Source organism: Hippichthys cyanospilos, chromosome 11 (assembly GCF_059441005.1).
Source record: "Hippichthys cyanospilos isolate Australia breed blue-spotted pipefish chromosome 11, RoL_Hcya_1.0, whole genome shotgun sequence".
NCBI lineage: Eukaryota > Metazoa > Chordata > Actinopteri > Syngnathiformes > Syngnathidae > Hippichthys > Hippichthys cyanospilos.
Window position 1 is genome coordinate 13,059,958 of NC_142379.1, and position 19,311 is coordinate 13,079,268.

The window sequence follows — 19,311 nt, forward strand, 5'->3', positions numbered from 1 at the left end:
TACGAACACCAAAATTCTAGAATTGTTTAATCCAGCATACAACATCCATCATAAAGTTCCCTTTTTCAAACATTTCGAAATGTTTCAAAAATTACAATGCCTTTTATAGTTCCATATCTGGAATTTCAGAATAAAGTGTCTTTGTGCTACGTTCATTGCCACAAACCATGTTTGTGAGACAATACAGAGGAGTTTTATTGCTCAAGTGACAAAAGAACCCGGCCTCAGTACTGTATTCCTATAAAAACTTCCTAACAATGCCATAGCTAAAAATGTATAAAGTTGTCAGTTTGGTTTAAAGTAAACATTAAAAAGTTTAGCAAAGATTTTTTTGTAGTGGTTGAAGTGTTTCACCTCTGGAATGTTAGCGTTTTATTTAAACGAGTGGAATCATATCTGTGATGTCGGAACATTAAAAAGTTTGCTACACCGTTCATTAAGAGTGAAATAGGAAAACCATAAACCAAGAAATGTACAGTATATCGTACCTTGGACGCGTCAGCTAACTGCTTAGGTTTTATCCTTTGTTAACCTGTTTGCCGATAACAGGCCTCACGGTAGGAAGTAGCATTGACGACGTCGAACATGTCTCTTCTGACGAACGACAGGAACTTCTTCAGAGGGCAGAGGGGTCGACTGGGGTGGCGGTCAAGGGAGTTGCAGAAAGCGGTGTGATACGTTACATCCTCCCCATTGTACAATACCCTGATAAAACATCCTCCGTCTCTTGCTTTTGGCCTCTCGGCTTTGGCGGACTTCTGCTCCTGCTGCGCCCGAGGCCCCGAGGGGCTTTTCCACAACTCAAATACCAGTCTTGCTGCAAAGGGTGGGAACCTGGCTTCCACCAGGCCCAGGGCACTCAGCAAAGGCGCCAAGGTTACGTCATGACCCGAGGAGAGGGTAAACACCTCTTCGCCCCCTGCTCTTGTCGGTCGGTTGCCTGCGGCGGCCTTGGCTACTCGTTCCATTTTTGTGGCGGTTCGGTTGAGGTAGGGGTACATAGCCAGGATTGCATATTTACGATACAGTCCCACTCTTTTCCTATCTTTTTCGTCATCTAGTTGCTGTCGACGAATCACTGCAAACTGCGCCATCGTTAGACACTCGCCTGTGCTACCATCTTTCCTAGACAAGCATGGGAAAGAAAGGCCGTGGCACAAGTGGCACAGCAGAGAGTCTATGGGGTTTGCGGCCCGGAGGTTGCGTGTTAAAATACCCAGCGAGCGTGCCATGTCGGCGTACGTTCTTTCCAGTTCCGCGTCGGCCACTCTGAGACGATATTGTCTCTTCTGCTCCTCTTCGAGGTATTGGTTCCTGGCAGGGCAGTCGCAGGCAGAGCCGCAGAACAATGTACTGCCCTGATGATGTACGCTCAGCTTCTTCCAATTGAATTCCGGGAGGAAGCCATAAAGAAAAGCCAGACCACTCTGAAGAGTGCGGCTCTTCCCTGTGGTCTCCACCCATACTTGCTGGGGTGACCAGTCGGCTGGGACGAGGCTGTGCGGCTGGTAGGCTTGGCGGAGTAGCTTCCCGTTACGCAGGTGTTGTACCACACCTGAAGTGAAGCATATATATTCAAGGCTTAGAAGTCAAGTAAATGCATCAAATGATCACTATTTCCTAAATTGGGGTTAGATGTATTGTCTTCTATGTGCTGAAGTCAAAATGAGCCTGCTGCTGCCCACTTTTGTGGCTGCAGAGATACTTCTATCTATTTAAGTGCGTTACACACCTTCATGACATGGAGCCATATTTAAATGTGGGGATTCTTGTTCAATTATTCCAAATATCCGAAGCGATTTAGACATCTTTCATCTTGCGTGCTCAGGAGGACGCACAAATAACTAGCACCTCTTAAAGGTGAAACATGGTATTGCATGTTTTGATTCAATTCATCTCTTTTTTGCGCCTGGCGTGCAGCAAGAATTTTTCTGCGAATCAAATGGCTCCAAATATCAAATCCATCCATTTCATGGGCATAATAGTCTGGTTAAATGACCTTTCTCGTATTTCTTGTTAAATACAGCATTCAATTACAAATGGTCCTAGCCTGTTAGCTCAGCCACACATGTCTCTAGTCAGTATTATTTCCAGATCAACTACACAAGTTGATTTCACATTTAAAGGTTGACATGTTTTGCAAACAGGTATCTGTGAAATTCATGTCTCATTAAAAAATCTTTTTGATCCAGAAATTAAGGCAATGAGGGAAAGCACAAATTGACTTAGGCACGGAGAATATGGCCCTTGCAGAGAAAGGTATGATTTTTGATAATAAAACAGTATAACAAAATTAGGGCTAAAAAAAATTCTGTAAAAATTAGCAACATTCTTTCTGGAATTAGGGGAGTATATAGAATTTGACAAATTTGTGGGTTTCTCTATGTTTATCTTAGAAGTAAAAGCACATGCAAAAAAACTGTCTTGTAGAATTTATAACAAAACTTTAAATTATCAGCCAATTCTGAAATACCTTTTGAAAGTAAATGGAATATATTGTTTTGCCTACCAGTTTGCGTGAGCTCTCCTATCTCACAAGTATTATGGTTGGGTAGGCGAGGGACAGATGCCAAAGGAGAGTCCCAGTGCCCTTGGCTTCCCTTGCCCATGTGACTTATGAAGGATCCCAGCTGAGGGTGTGAAGGGTTCCTAGGAAATATAATGGAGATACAGACCTCAGTTTCTGATTGACTAGGTCCTACAGCACTGCCAAAAACAGTTACGATATTCAAAATATGCATATGATAATGTATTTCTGCAGGTGGCATGACATCATCATTTTCATCCGTTGCCCACAAACAAGTGATCACACAATAGAAATCCGATAAAGAAAGAAAGAAAGAAATCCAATGGATGAATAGACATACGGAAATGGATAAAAGCGTGTGACTTTCTTATTCACCAGCAGGTGTCTCTGTAATACACATTTCTGGGCGCTAATTCTGCTCGTGGCTGGCGGTAAGGATAACGTTGAAGAATGTATTGCTCGAGGTCTTCATTCTCACACAAAGCCTGACATGCTCTCAGGAATGGACAGATACACAAGAAGAGCAACAATACAGGAATGAGGGCAGCAAGAAGAGCAGTTGCTTAAATGATATGGGATGTGATTGGAGATTACGTTTCAATTTAACAAATCCGTTGAAGCTGCAGATCAACTCAGATTAAAAACAACGGAGGGGGCATCTGTGGCAGACGACATAACTGTTCCCATAGTGATTATAGGTCGAATCAGACCTTAGAGGGGAAAAAAAAAAAAAAAACAATCTGCACCAACATAATACTTAAAGACAGCTCTTTTGTGTCATTTTTTTAAGCTTTGCATTTGAAAACTGACCATACGTATTTTATGTGAATGAGTAGAAACGCTCCTCAGGACAGGAGATGATGGCGACTTGATGGCAGAGTGGTTATAGCATGTTCGCCTCAGTTTGGAGAGCCAAGTTCAAATATAGCTCGCTCCCAGCTTCCTGTGTGGAGTTTGCAAGCTCTTCCCGAGCCTGGGTGGGTTCCCTACGGGCACTCAGGCTCCCACACTCTAAATATATGCATGGCAGGTGTATCGGGTTTAAATTTTCCTTAGGTGTGCTTGGGTGCTTGACAGGGTGTTCGTCCCTGTGTGCCCTGCAATTGTCCCATGCCTTCTGCCCATAGACAGCTGGGGTAGGCAACAGCAAGCCTGCGACCTTCTGAGGATAAGTGGCTCCAAAATGAATGGATGAATACAAAAGATCAGTTAAAACTTAATATAACGACCATGAAGGGCAAACTATTTAACTGATTGCACTGTAGCTTAACATGAATTATAAAATGTGTAACGAAAATGTTTTTAGCTAGGATAAACTCGATCAGCATTTCATCATGCAATATCAGCATCTGCATGGACAATGTGACAACCAGGCTGTCCATTTGGCTGACTGTTGCAAATCAAAAAGATTATTTACCTGGTGGGTGAAAATTGAAGAATAGAGGGCTGGCAAGATTAAATATGACTCAAAGCCATAATAAAAAGGGAAAAAAGACTGAAAAAAATTGACATTGGGCAAATGTGATTCATAAATAGCTTCACTGGACACAATTGCAGTAGAATTTCTCATGGAAAGATTTCATGATTGTATTGTATGCAAGAGATACAATAGCCAGATGTCCTAACACCTTTACATATATAACTTAGCGCAGATATGGAATTACTAAAAGTCCAAAAAAATAGGAGCAATATAGATGCAATATAGAAAGATAAAACATTAGTTGTTATTATTTTACAAAAAAATTCTATGAAAAGTGTACTTAAACATATAGTTCAGTTTTGTTTCTTTTTTTCGGTGGTGGGGGAGGGGGCACTTTTCTATCATTCAACCTAAGGATACTACACATTAACCTAATGGACTAAATCATGGTACTCTATTGTATGGGTCAGATCAGCGCTTGCATTAGTTAATGTGATTCTGAAAGAGAATTCTAACCATACCCGCAGGATCCATTGTTGACTTGCTTAAACTCAATGACAGATTGACAAGTAATAATCAGATGGACATGTGCACGTGACTTTCAGCCACTGTGCCAGCTCTAAAGATTAAACACAGCCTAACCATCATGCTGTTCAGACACTGCAGCTAGTAGTAAAATAGTTGTAGGAATTGATTTCACCAATTTAATCTAAGCACTGGTTGAGAGAAAATGTATTCTATACGAATATATAGGTACAAATAGAATTAATAGGCACGTTCTTTAGTTCAAAGAATAGCATTGTTACTTATGATAGCAAGACTATGTAGTTTACATTCAAAAGTTGGAGCAAGTAAACCACCACTTCAGGGCTGAAGCTCATACTGGAGTGTTCTTGGATCGAGCGACACTATCTTCATAAAAATCAGAAGGACAAAAATCTTCAGTACTGCATGTACACCCAATGTATTTATTTACTTAATAGAGTGTAATTAATATCACAAAATGCTATGAAACTACAAAAGTATTTATCCACCACATAATGCTCTATTGTGGACAACAAGAGCATGTTAAATGGATATTGACATTTAAGAATGGATGAAAGCCAGACAAAACTTGATGAATGCAGGTATGTCTGCAGAGTATAAGACCTGTTGCCTCGCACACTTGTTATGCGAAGGACATCGACAAATTCATTACAGTGACAAAAAAGGCAAAACTACACAAAAGGTCTCCAAGAGGGCCAAACGCAGGCAGACGTCATGTCAACAAAAGTAACAGAAATGGATAAAGATTCTTGGCTAACACAAGAATTTAGGATTATGTTGGTGAAGGACACACATTTTGGAGCGTGAACTAGCATAAACATTTTAAACAGCTGAAAGTAACCAAGAGGACACGGCACTGGACAGAGACTATTGTAGTGATCTCATGAAATCAAGCACCCTTGGCTCTTCACTGAAGTTGAGGCTACAGTAAGAGTATGCTCATCTCCAGACCCTAATTGTGTTGCATAAAAGCTGTTCAAGAACTGTCCTGGGGTCATGTCATTGACACCTAAGTGTTGATTGGGAAAAACAACATTCAATCTGAATGGCATTAAAAAGACCAAACATTGAGTGCCATCAGCCACTTATTAAGCACTGCGCAACAATCGCTGAAGGAAAAAAAATCATGGCCAAGAGGATGACCAGTTACGTCACAGATTATGAGTTTCATCAAAACCAGCTGTCCAAAGGCTGGCATATCAGGCCCTCCAGGGGGAACAGGTGACAACTGGGAAATACAGACAGATGGGCAGCGAGATGTACTTAAAGTATGTCAGACACAGACGATGCTGGATGGATGGGTGTGGACGGGTGAATTGGCTGATTGGTTGAATTCAAAGCTCTCATCAGCTGCCTACACATGTTAGCAATTCACTGATATACCACAATGTCCCATCTATTATCCTCCTCCTCCCCTTATAAATATTCATCAAATCTACAGCTTTAAAAAAAAAAAACATCTCATATTTTGAATGATTTTTTTTTACTGAATGTACTGCCATGCTATTAGCGTTCATGCACAAATCCGAGATTGTATGTCATTTCGGTGAACACATCTTTCGCGATATTCTTTTAAATGAGCTGATTCTAATGATTCAGTATACAAAAAAGAACAGTCATGCCAACACTAGGGCGAATACCTGTTAATTGATAGGGTGCAATTGATAGCTGGTCGTTTGGTCTTGGGTATGAAGTAGAGAGGGTACCGGTCCCCATGGCGAATCATCACCTGGACAGACAGCAGCTTATAGTCTGCTGGAAAGTGACCTGAGAGTGGACGAGAAGTAGTGAAAAGGTTAAAGTGACTATTTTAACTTGTCACAACTCACAATCTAATATATTGTCAAACTGGCGATGTGAGCACCTTCCCAGGCTTGTTCAGCATGGCTGGGCGTGTTGCAGTAGCCATAGGCTTCAGATATGGGGTTGGGTTTCTGGGTCAGTTGCACTGAGAACACACGTTTTCTGGTCTTGCCTTGAGACACTCGCACAGCTCCATCAGCAATTTGGAGATGTCTCTCTTCCACAAGAGGAGTAGTAGGGAGTAGATTGACTACAAATATGGCACACAACCGACAGATTGGAAATTTAAACCAGCAAAAAAAGTATACTTTTAGTGGCCAAATATGAATAAATAAAGAAAATGTATACACATATTGCATGCGCTTGAATAAACAGTTTCTATTTCTTCCAATGTCAACATCTAAGCAAATTAAAATCCTCAACTGCAACCAGTAAGTTGCCTAGAAACCAGTGACCTGTGATCCCCATGAGAAAATCCAATAGGTTCCCAAGGCATTGTATGAATTGGAAGACCCATTCAAAAGTAATTTACTCCTGTAGCAAAAGAAGCTTAAACGGCCCTTCAGAAAGACAATCTTGACATACAAATCACAGGAAAAAAAAAAGTGCCAGAAAACCCCAAGTTGCTGAGGCAACAATAGCAAAATTCTGCAGTGATTCAATTCTCAAAAATTCTGCCTTTGCTGCTAACATCAGAGCAAATAAAAATAGTAATAACTCTTGCCACTTTTATTATTCCCTGGGGGTAGTCTACTTTTTAGTGTGGCGTAAACATATACTATATAATGTTCAGCATTGTAAAGGCAAGTTCCCCAAGGGGATAACAGCTAGTCTCATAAAGAAAAATATCCTTTTAGATGTTTTTTTAATGCACACACTCTCAAAATGTGGTGTAAGCAGAACAGTTCCACTAAATAATGCACAAGGAAAACATCATTTACTGGTATCTCAGTGGTGCTGCTGCATGCTTACAGGAAAGTTTCTAAATTGGAGAACAGGCCAAAACTTTAAACATACCCTCACATTCATGTTTTTCTTTATCCAGACTTTTCTTTCTTTTTAATTCATGACTAAATATTTACATTGCACTGAAGTCTCACTGAAGGAAAAAAAAACTACAAATGAACACACGTGGAGTTACTGTATGCACAGTAATGCAAAATGAACTGACTGACATGTTTTAGATTATAATTTATTCCAAATAGACACCCTTAGCTCTCATTACCACTTGCACACTCTTGGCATTTTCTCCATGAGCTTCAAGAGGTAGTCAACAACTTGAAATGACTTTCACATCAAGTGTGCCTTCTAAGGGTTAATTATTCGAATGTGTTGCTTTCTCAATAGGGTTGGGATACTCTTTGGGATAATACACATCAAACAACTCAATTGGACAACTGTACACATTCATATTATGGCAAGAACCAATCAGCTAACTAAGAAGAAAGAGTGGCAATCATTCCTTTAAGAAATTGAATTTAGTGTGTCCAAACCTTTGGCCCTTCCTGTATGTGAAGTGTACAAGTATAACATTTACTGCTTTACAAAGTAACTGTGGAAAATAAAACTGTCATTCGTTTTGGAAATTGAATGAGGTGGCGGCATGTAATGTGTATTGAGCCAAGACACTAGAGGCACATGATAGACAAATATCTATATACCAATACAGCTAATTTTATATTCCGAAATATTTTTCCTTAAAGGGAGTATGTAATTTTTCTCATGCGCCTGTGGGAGCTTTAGGGGTATTACAGTACTTGCAGCAAAAACCACTCCTCATCCAGCTGTGGTAGTCATTTGGAGTGACCCCCACGTAATATAATTTAATGATAACAATAGACCTACGAGTATATTAAAAACATACTGTTAGTCATGAAAAACACGTTTATTTGCTTAGTTTTTTAAATGTAGAACAATTTAATGTATTCATTTTAAATGAAAAACGGTCTAAGTCTTACATATTGTCATTTTAAAATTACATTAAATAAATTTTCTGGGATTTTTTTTATTGATTTATTTTTTTATATGTAGTGTACACAGTACAATGAAAGAAATACAATAAAACATAAGTTCAGTGGCCAAAAAAATACTATTGAGAATATCTGGTAGCAATAAACACTTAAAAATGCAGTAAAATGCAAAGAAAGAAAAATTTTAAAACACAGTGCTTCAGGTAACACTAAAGTGTGCCTCCTACGTACCATTTTAAGTGCTAACATATGAACTGCTTCACAGGTTGGACTTTTGAATTCAAGAGTGTTACCTTATTCTGAAGGTATTATTGTGTTGTCTCATTCTGAATATAAAGGGCAGTGTGAAAGGAGTAAGTAGATAATAGACGGAGACTGTCATCGTGTTGATGGATGCGGTTTACAAGTAGATACACTGATGTCATGTTAAATCTTGGTGCTGAGCTGTAAATGACAATGAATAAAACACTAAATCTATTGGCTCAAACAGTTTGCTCAGCGAAGGCAAAAAAAAAAAATTCAGCGTTCCTTCAGTAGTGAGAAGAGACATGAACAATACATTGATTACAGATAGATATTATCATTCTGATAAATCTTTTGTAAGAATTCCATAATGTATTTTGATTTTGATGAAACTATGCATACATTGTCTATAAAGTAATCCATAAAATCCACGATACAGCGTATGATATACCAATCTATAGCACAACACGCATTTTATTTTGTGTCTACAATATTTATAGTTGCATAGCATTTGTAACACTTCCTTTTTAAATAATTTCAAGCAAATCTAAAGAAAATCAAATTACAGGTATAAAAAGGATATCTTTTGACTCTTGATTAAACAATAAGAAGCATATCTTATCTCAACAGTAATCTAGAAAATACACTAATTTCTACATTTTCTACTTACCGACGATGAGGGAGAGGAGAAAGCAGACTGCAACAGCGGAAACCATTTTGTGGATTGCACAGAGGACCAGTTAGGCACACTCAGTCCATTCAGAACGGCAGGCAGTTTCGCTCTACATTTTGTGCCTCTTAATGTGTCACCCCCGCCTACCAATTGACACAAGCCTGCCGGGCTAAACAAACTTTTGGAAACATCTCTGTCCAGGCACACACACAAAAAGGCTTTTGTAAAGACCTGACAAACACTATGAATGGATACAAATGAATTCCAAACAAACCACAATTCAATACACACGCACATAAAACTCTACAATAAAACTAACCAAATAGGATTTTTTGTTGTCATTTTAAAAACTTTCCATGATGCTGCAAACACAGCAGGAATTACTCTAATTCAGACAAAGCAATATACACAAACTAATTTAACTCAAGTAACATGGTTAGAAATAAAGTAATGCAGTCAAGACAACAAAACCAAGTAACTGCTCCTTGGAACCAAAGAGGTTGCAAAAAAGAAAAAATGACTTTGAGAACAGACTATAAATTTTCCTCAGTACATTTAATTAAGCACGAATGCTTGACCACACAGAAGAAGCTTGAGATGATATGACAAGCTCCTACATGCCTTCACCTAGGTTGCTTGTTTTTCTCAAGCAAGAAAATAAAATTTGGGTGGGATTACACGTTTAAAATTTTAAAAATGTCTGTGCCACAATGTGCAGGGGTCCGCATACACAAACCTTTCGGACATTGAAAACATTTAGGGAAAATTGCCCGGCGAGACCCCACACGGACTCGGGGAGAACATGCAAACTCCACATCGGAAGGCCGGAGCAAGCTGAATTTGAACTCGGGTCCTGACGTGCTAACTACTGCGCCACAGAGCCGCCTCACATTAATATCATGTTCTTAAAAATACTAAAAACGCCCTTTCATTTTCTAAAAGATCAACAGGATAAGTCTGTGCATTTGCATAACGGACGCACGGACGGATAGGCATGAGTGAATTGGGCAGCAGCGACAGGAGCCCAGACTTCCCTTTCCCCAGCCACTTCATCCAGCTCCTCTGGGGAATCCCATGCGTTCCAGGGCCAGCCAAGAGATAGTCTTTCCAGCGTGTTCTGAGTCTTCCCGGTTCCGCCTCTGGGTGGGATATGCCCGGAACACCTCCCCAGGGAGGCGTCCAGGAGACATCTTAACCAGATGCCCAAGCCATCTCAACTGGCTCCTCTCAACAAGGAGGAGCAGTGGCTCCACTCTGACACCCTCCCGTATGACCGAGCTGATCATGCTATCTCTAAGGGTGAGCCCGAACACCCATTTTGGTATCTTGTACGCGGGATCCCGTTCTTTTGGTCATGACACACAGTAGGTTAGAGTGGGAACGTAGCTGGCCTGGAAAATGTAGAGCTTCGCCTTTCGGTTCAGTTCCTTCTTTTCCACAACAGACCGCTGCAACAATCTGCACGATCTACCTATTCCATCCTGTCTTCAGTTGCGAACAAGACCCCGAGATACTTGTACTTCTCCACTTGGGGTAGGACCTCATCCCCAACCCGTAGTCGTTTCTCATCTGAGACCATGGTCTCAGATTTGGAGTTGCTGGTCTTCAGCCAAACTGCTTCACACCCAGCTGCAAACTGAAGAAGTCAGAAACATCACACCATCCGCAAAAAGAAGAGATGCAATGCGGAGACTGTCAAACCGGACCTCTCGACACTTCGGCTGCATTTAGAAATTCTGTCCATAAAGATAATGAACAGAATCAGTGACAAAGGGCAGTCTTGGCGGATTCCAACCCGCATTAGAAACTAGTTTGACTTACTGCCAGCAATGCGGACTAAACTCTGACATCGGTGGTAAAGGGACCAACAGCCAGTGTTGGGTTTTGTTACACCATGCCCCCCAATTTTGATGTTTTTACATGCATTAGCTAATTAACATAGGTTTGGATTGACTGCCATACAGAATTCGCGTTACGATCCCAACCGCGGAATGGATCTCATAAACCAGGGGCCAACTGTATTATCTTTCCTGAGTTGAAAAGACTGCAGACACAAGTCAAAGCTCTTGTTAGTGACCTCAAGTGCATAACATCCACATACGTACTGTAGGTGAAATTGAAATATAACTCCCAAAATTAAAGCACCATGTAGTTTGTTTGCCTTTGACTATCCTCGTTTCTTGCAACACAACATTAGTTCCCTTTCCTTAATAGCTGAATGCAGAGTAGAGTATAGCCAAGTTTACAGAACAATGGAAGGTAAAGAATGCAAAAAAAACTTGTCCAGCAACTGGGCTCGCCCTTCGGTCATTAAAATTAGAAAAAGTTAATTGCTGGGCTGTTCACACCTATGTCGGGATATTAAGCAAAGCATAAGCAAAGCAAGATAATACTTATATATCTTACTGGCTGTAAATAAAATGTTGTAAAATTAAATACATACTACAGATAAGCAGTGCTTTTATGCAAGTGAGCATAACCATTGCGATTAGTAAGTGCACTTACAGAACTGAACGCTGAAACTGATGATGGCCAGTGTTGCTCCACTCACCACCACCATCAGAAGGAAGCAGTTACGAGCCAACATAGTGCCATATGATTGGTCCCTCTCCGTCAGCCATGCAGCTTTTAGCCAGTACTTGTAGTCTGTAAACATATTTGAATTGAGTCAATGTCTGTTGTGGATGTTCTCTGTGGCCATGGCCCTAAATACGACACCATTCTAAGGGAGTATCTAGAACGCTCCAGAATCCAAAATGAGTCCATTGAGACAACACAGAAATAAACGAGTGTGAATGAAATTGAACAATAGCAATGATTGTTATCACCACATTGGGCCGGAATACTGACATTTCCCCCTCAAAAAAACATTTTTGATCGCTTGAGGTACCGAATACAACATTGTTCACTATTCCCCCAAAATAAGCAGTACGGAAAACTTACCTATACCTTAAATCTTCATTGAACATGACTGTTCCTTGAAAGTTGAATAGACACTGAACATTCATTATTAATTAAATAATCCCGAAGACTTTTGATTTTTCCTTAAATTATTTATTGAATATTCATTGAAAATCTGAGGGTATGTGGGAGAAATGGCTCTCACTTGAGCTATGATTGGTTGTTACCTGAACCCTGAGAAAATGTGATGCCATTTCAATGACAAAATGAGTTTTTAAAAATTAAAAAATAGTAATCAAATAGTAATAAAAAATAATTAAAATAACTAAAAATAGTCATCAAGTTTATTATCGACAAAAATATTACACTTTATACTGCAGATAATGGCTAAATAAGTAAAGTATCCCTTTAAAAAGGGGCCAGTACCCATTCGGACAGGCCACCAAAACTTGGCTGACAGAACCACCACTTAACTAAACATAATGCCCATTTAGATTACCTAATACTAGACATGGCGTACGTGGTGTGACACAATTCTGGTGGAATTGATCGAGGCGCAGGCAGGCAGAATCTGCGCAAGCAGGCAAAAGTCTGCGCTCGGCGGACACGTGGAGCGGATGTCATCACATTTCTTTCATCAATATGACAACGTCCATCCATTTTCTATAGCCTATTCTCCTCACAAGGTTCGCATGCTTGCTGGTGCCTATCCCAGCTGGCTTCAGGCAGTAGTGTGTGTGGCAATCTATGTGTATAATTGTAGAAATCAATTTATTGATTTTAATTATTATAATTCAACAAATCATTATTGGGCAGAAAAAGTGTGACCTCAATATCTGAACCTGGATAGTTTTTACACTTTCTTTTACCCTTTACTTTTAACTTGATGACTCAACTAAATTGTGGAGGCCTGTTCTATTTTCATCTAACCTCAACATTCAAACAAGCATATTCTATCTACAAATAGTCAGCACAAGGAAAATAGAAGGATGGAAATGATGACAGAGGGAAAAAATGCAGTAAATGTAGCCTAACACAAAAAAACTGCCATTAGTCAGTCTAAAGATAGCACAGGTCTCACTCGCAAGCATCATTTTATGGTGCTTGCTTCTAACCAACCCCCTTCACTGACAGTGCACACAAACATGGCAATGGAAGATGCATCACATCTCCACCCAATATGCCTAGGAGGTCCAACCACAAGTCATTTCTCTTTGAAACAGAGTCCTCCTACAGGATAAATACAATAAGGTGCCATCATGTGTCTTGGATTTCACCTGAAGAAATTATGCAAAAAAAAAAATTAAAAAAAACATGACAAAATATCCACAAATAATAACTACATAGATGGAGGCTGGGGTCTGGCATCTATTTGCAACTAATCCCTATGCCGATCACTGAAATGAACTGGCAATGTTTGCAGAATTACAGAAAATCTGCGAGTCTGGAATTTACATAGAGGAATGTTACCCGATTCAATTCTTGTGGCAAAATGCACATCCAACAAACTGCAGTTGGCAGCACCAACAGAGTATCTATCTATCTATCTATTTATCTATCTATCTATCTATCTATCTATTGTGCATGTATGTATTCTTGCCTATTTAGACACCCATGTATGGCAGTTTAAACATTTCTCAGAAATTTCAAAGATTTAACTGGGAGAGTGGCAAACGATTACTAACAGTGACTGGTGACACAGGGATGATAACGATGAATAAAATGATGGTCTTGGTTGGTCGTTTTTAAAATGTTTTCGTCATTCAGTTTTTAAAATGTTTTCGTCACTCAGCAGTCTATCAGTAAAACGTCGTTGACGGACCAACGGATTGCCCACCTGTCTGATGAAGGCTGTTGAAACGTGTTTTTCTTTGAGTAATAACATAGTTGTACACGTTTGGGAGTCTAATTGTGCTACTACATCGCAAGCGATTAAGGAACTATGGCGGTCCTCGCATTTTAATTAATAATCGAAGGGGAAGCATACCTTTAAAGAAAACAAAAGGGTATAGGCATGAAAGCCCAGCTGATGTGGGTGCAGTGTATTGTACCGCGTTTGTGACGTGTCCAGTTAATACGTTCCCCATCAAGGTTAGCTTATTAAACGAAATGCTTGCTAGCAATCAATGTTACACTAGTCAACGCAATTAAACAAAAAACAACCCCGGCTATTAGCTTTGTCAACGGCACTTGATACAAAGACCAAATGTCGCGTATTTACCGATGACTTTAAGTTCGAGTGTGGACGCCGGCCGGTGGCATTCGCGTTCAGAACTCCAGATAAGTTGCTGAGGGAAAATGATACGCCACATAACACAACAACTTCACTGCAGAAGAAGAATCCGATAACATCGCTGTGATGTTAAAGGAAAGATATTAGCATTTTACCTGAAGAAACTGGACAAACTGCATCACGCAGAACCAGGGAACTAAAGATGTTTCCACGACGATGGCGATCGGTTTGTGAAGTCGCAGTTGATAACGCGCTAATACTTCCGATTCACGATTTCAAATGCAAAAGTAAAGCTGCCCGATTCGTTCATGTAATTATAGTACAGTAGTGGTAGTCCATAATAATTATAGCAATAGTTGATATGTTCTAATTCTCATCACCAAATTATCCAAAGATTTATATGGAATCTATTTATTTATTTTTGTTTTTTTTTTGGGGGGGGGGGGGGATTATTTGTTTGTTTCATTAACATTCAACTTAGTTGCCATTGCAAAGAATGCAAGTAGGCTGTTGAGTCTACAAACAAATGACATTATTACATACAATTATACTGCTGAATATGTTTCACAATTCTGAAATATTGTGTGAACAATTCATTGTGTATATGATATATTCCTACTAAACGGTAGAGCGTTGAAACTTCTTCAATGTGCATGATTTAATGTTTGAAAAGCAATTAAGTTAAACCACAGTATTTTGGCACAGCTCCTTGTCAAATAATTTATCATGATTATTTATCATATTGCCAAAGCATTTCATTTTTTGGAACATGGTACGTGTACTGTTTCATTGCCCGGTTTTGCAGAATAGAAAGCGGCTTGTGCAAGAATGTGCTTTATTTTTTAAAATTCATATCCGGTCATGTTAGCGAGGTTGTAAAAAAACATTAAGGGGGGGGGGGGGGGGGATACAATAAACAAAGTCTAACCCCGCTTTGCCATCTAGCGGAGCATTGGGAGCAATACATGCAATGCCAGCACAGCATCAATTGTGTGTGATAAGCTCGTTTCATGCAATACAAATGCTGTTAGGTTATGGCGTAATTACCCACGCCTGTTGATTTTTAAGTATTGTTTTAAAGTAAAAAAATAAAATAAAATAAAATGGACAAACAAGAAGACTGAAGTTATTTTCTTCCACATCATTCTGAGCGTGTTCTAGCCAAGGGATAGTACACTCCTGGTAGTGTGATTACTGGGTGGTTGTGTCATGTTGATCTATGACATTTTGTCACCATCTGGGTGAAATTTCAGCTTCCTAGTGTCTTCTTTCTCCGCTTCATTAATGTTAAATGCCTTTGCTGTAAAAATATATGGATTGGACAAAATACTGCACAAGGGTTAAATTAGCTTATTTATTCTGTTTAGTTACTGCCTCCCTCAAAACTATCAAGGCTTACTTTTTGTATAGTACACTAATTTTGCGGAGTCAGTAGTAGGAATATAGAAGGGGGTCAACACAAAGCCCTGCGGGAAGCCGGTGCTCAGGGTAATGGTGAAGGAAACGGTGCTGTGGATCCCGACAGTCTTGATTCTTATGATAAATTCCTCCCATTTTCTTTGAGGCCATCTTGTCTCTTGTGTTTGGTTTCTTGTTCTTTTCTAGTCCCTTATTGTCAGTCTCTTGTTTGATCATGTCCACCTGTCCTCATCAACCTGTTACCTTGTGTCACCCGCTCAAAAAATAAGTACCAAACAAGTTCCAATTTTGGTTCAGCTTTTCAAAGGAAAAACCAAACCCCAAGAGTCACATCCTCTGCAGACAACAGCATGCTAACAGAGTTTCAGATGTCCACATGACCTCTGCGAATCAGTGTCACCCTTGCCCATTTCATGGTAAATATTGCATTAAAGTGATATATTATCCATTCACTTTGCTTTTGTTCTATATAAAATTCAAATGATTCCAACACTTTTAGTTGTCAATGGAGAATGTCGCTGATATCATTTGCTAGCTAAAATAATAAAACAGTGACACTGACATTGAGCTTCCAATGACTCACAAACAGGGTGTTGTTTGTGGCATTTTGTGGGGCCTAAGTGATATGACACGAATTTGGAATGGAGCCCATAATGGCTTGTGTTATAGCGTCCCTTCTCTTAAACATAATAAAATGTAGGCCCTAAGAAACGTCACCTCTTTCCCTTTTGGTATCTCTGTACGTGCTTACTTGATACATTTATAAAACTAGAGGAAGCTTGTGCCCTTTCGTAGGTCAAGGCTTTCAGATGACTCCTTTCACACAATAATTTGTGAACGTGCAACCATTTACCCAAATATTGTCAGAAATATAATTTACCGTAAGGGGAAAACAGTAAGGGTAAAAGGAATAGCATGCACCTGCACTTAAGTGCTTGAATGCACCTTTGTTGGCGTGTGACCGCTTTCAATCTAATATTACAATAGAATGGGCATCCACCTGAAAAAACTCTTGACTTCATCACCAATATGATAATTAAAAGAGCGAGCTCAATTCTATTTTTCTATACAATAAATGACTAGGTCTCAGATTGAAAGATGACTATAAATTCAGAATTCTAGCTTTTATTCCATGGTATATAGATCTAGATGTCCATGTTCGTTCACGGTGCAGTGGTCGCAGGTTCACTTCCGACTCTGGCCTGCCTGAGTGGAATTTGTATGTTCACTCCGTGCCAGTGTGTTTTCTCTGTGTTTCCTCTCACATTCAAAACATATGCATGGTAGATTTATATAGCACTGTAAATTCTCCTAATGTTTGATTGACCATTTTTGGTTCTTCGTATCTGAGCTCCTTGCGATTGGTTTGTAAACCAGTTCAAGGTGTACCCCACCTTCTACCCGAAGACGGCTGGCATAGGCTAATAAGATAATAGATGGACAATTTAAACAACGTAGGACAAAGTACCTTTTGTCTGAAGCCACACACTTTTCATGTGAGCGGAATTATTGGAAAGGACATTAATGAACTTAAATTGAATAACATTTTATATTGGTCTCATAACCCTTACTTGCGATAACTGCATCAAGCCTGCAACAAATTGATTTCACAAACGTTGCATTCATTTGAAAAGATTTTCCAGGTCTTTACTTTGGTCTATTTGAGTTTTGTATTTTGTTTCCCCCATTTTTTTCTGGGGTGTTCTTTCTTCAGTCTTCTCTTCAGGGGATACAATTGTGGACTATTGGGGCATTTGACTTGGCCAGTCCTTTTTTCCCTTGATGAAGTCGCCTGCTGTGCTAGCAGGATGTGATATAAATCATAATCTCATGGAATGAACTAATCTTCTTATTAGTTTGGATGAATGTTTCTGTCAATTGCCAGTCAAAACTGTTTTCTAGACTTACTGTATATGCCATCATAAGTTACAGCAAGAGAAATAATCATCTTTGGAAGAATACATGCATCTTAAGATATGCAGAAGAAAGACCTCCTTTCGTGGTTGCTCCACCTTGAATCTGTACATTGCAGAAAGGTGTGTTCGTAATTCATTTACATTTGTCTGCTAAGATACAGTGTTTACAAACTTTTAAGTTGCAATACTGTTTTTGTCTGGTAAGGCAAAGCTCAATAAAAATATAACAGATATTTCACACCATAGTAAGCAAACCCCCCAAAATTAATTTTACGTAATTTCAAGGAAAAATATTATTTCAGAATACAAAGTTATCAGCATTGGTATATACTGTAGATATTTGTCTATCACATGCTTCTACAGTCTTGGCTCGTTGTTAGAATAAATGCATATAGGTTATCCCATACTTGTTTATTATGCAGTCACTTAGTATGTTTGATGCAATCAATTACTATAAATCACACCTATCACAATTTAGTGTCCAATTAACCTGCCATGTATGTTTTTGGAATGTGGGAGGAAGCCGGAGTTCCAGGGGAGAACCCACACAGGCTCGGGAGAATGTGCAAACTTTAATAGAAAGGCTGAAGTGAGCAGGATTTGAACTCGGGATGCCTAACTGTGAGGCACACGGGCTTACCACTCTTCTACTGAGCCCCCTCCCGCTACATTCTGTGAAATGTAATTCCATACTTTTATGTCATTACAGAAACTCATTTGTGTGAAGAAATTAACTTTATATGCTTATTTCAAAAATAGTGCCTGGTCATATTTAGGTCAATTGCCAACCGAGGTGTCAGGTTGAGCCAATAAACTGATATTCATGGATGTATTTGCTATGCATTCATGGTTGCTAATTCAATATTTATCCAAGCTTTTTTTTTCCAGAGTTCTCTGCATATTCATGAAAACCGAATGCTGGCGGGGGCACTAAGGGTAAGAAGGCAGGTGAATATGGGTCACATTACCTGACAACTCACAAGCCACGTGCTGGAACATGAACCAAATGCCTGAAAAAAAAGTTAAACTTTAACTACACGTTTCACTCGTTTTCAAAGTCTATATATAGCAACACGATTAAACATAAAACAATTATTTCACAGCATAGCCATTTTAAGATATTACATTTTAAAATAATTACACTTAAAATCAAGCAAACCAAGGGCAACTAACACTGTAAAAAATATACAAAATGGAAATATTTTATCAGTAAAACTGACAGCAGTCCATTTTGGTCAAAGGTTGATCACTGACACTTCAATGACTTACTGCTTGTTCCAGAAAAAAATATTTTGAAAAAGCCATGGTCACTACCATGGCTTTCAGCATGCTTTTTTTTTTTTTTTTTTAAGCAAGTGTTTTGGTTAAGATGAATTATGCAAAATTAATTACAAAACTATGTTGTTGTTTTTTTTGTCTGTATTAGGAAATTATATATCTTTAGTAATGATACTATATGTATGGTTTAAAGTTTGTAAACGTCACTGAGATAACTGTGGTGAAGCAATTTTAGTTTAAAAAAAAACATTTTTGGTTCGCGTCTAGCTTCAACAGTATTTGTCGTTGTAGCTCTTTTTCATTCATTTTTTAATAGCAGTGCACAAAGGGTCTGCTGATAGCACATGAAAAGGCAAAATAATATAGTAATTATCTTAAATCT

General features: G+C 39.1%; 1 protein-coding gene across 4 annotated transcripts in view; it reads right to left on the reverse strand.

Annotated features, from left to right (window-relative positions):
- The window catches only part of pxylp1 (2-phosphoxylose phosphatase 1), a 21,309-nt gene continuing 1,998 nt past the window's right edge, over positions 1-19,311 (reverse strand). Inside the window, exons 2-7 of one of the 4 annotated variants that reach the window (XM_088427265.1) lie at positions 18,620-18,661; positions 11,688-11,828; positions 6,358-6,546; positions 6,134-6,260; positions 2,510-2,649; positions 1-1,555 (exon numbers count right to left, since the gene is read on the reverse strand). In XM_088427265.1, the coding sequence (XP_088283391.1) occupies positions 528-1,555; positions 2,510-2,649; positions 6,134-6,260; positions 6,358-6,546; positions 11,688-11,828; positions 18,620-18,661 (1,667 nt within the window). In that variant the 3' untranslated portion in view covers positions 1-527. Of the gene's footprint in view, positions 1,556-2,509; positions 2,650-6,133; positions 6,261-6,357; positions 6,547-9,179; positions 9,351-11,687; positions 11,829-13,920; positions 14,061-14,471; positions 14,552-18,619; positions 18,662-19,311 lie in introns of those variants that run through there. The other 3 variants (XM_088427266.1, XM_088427267.1, XM_088427268.1) reach the window with 3 other exon arrangements.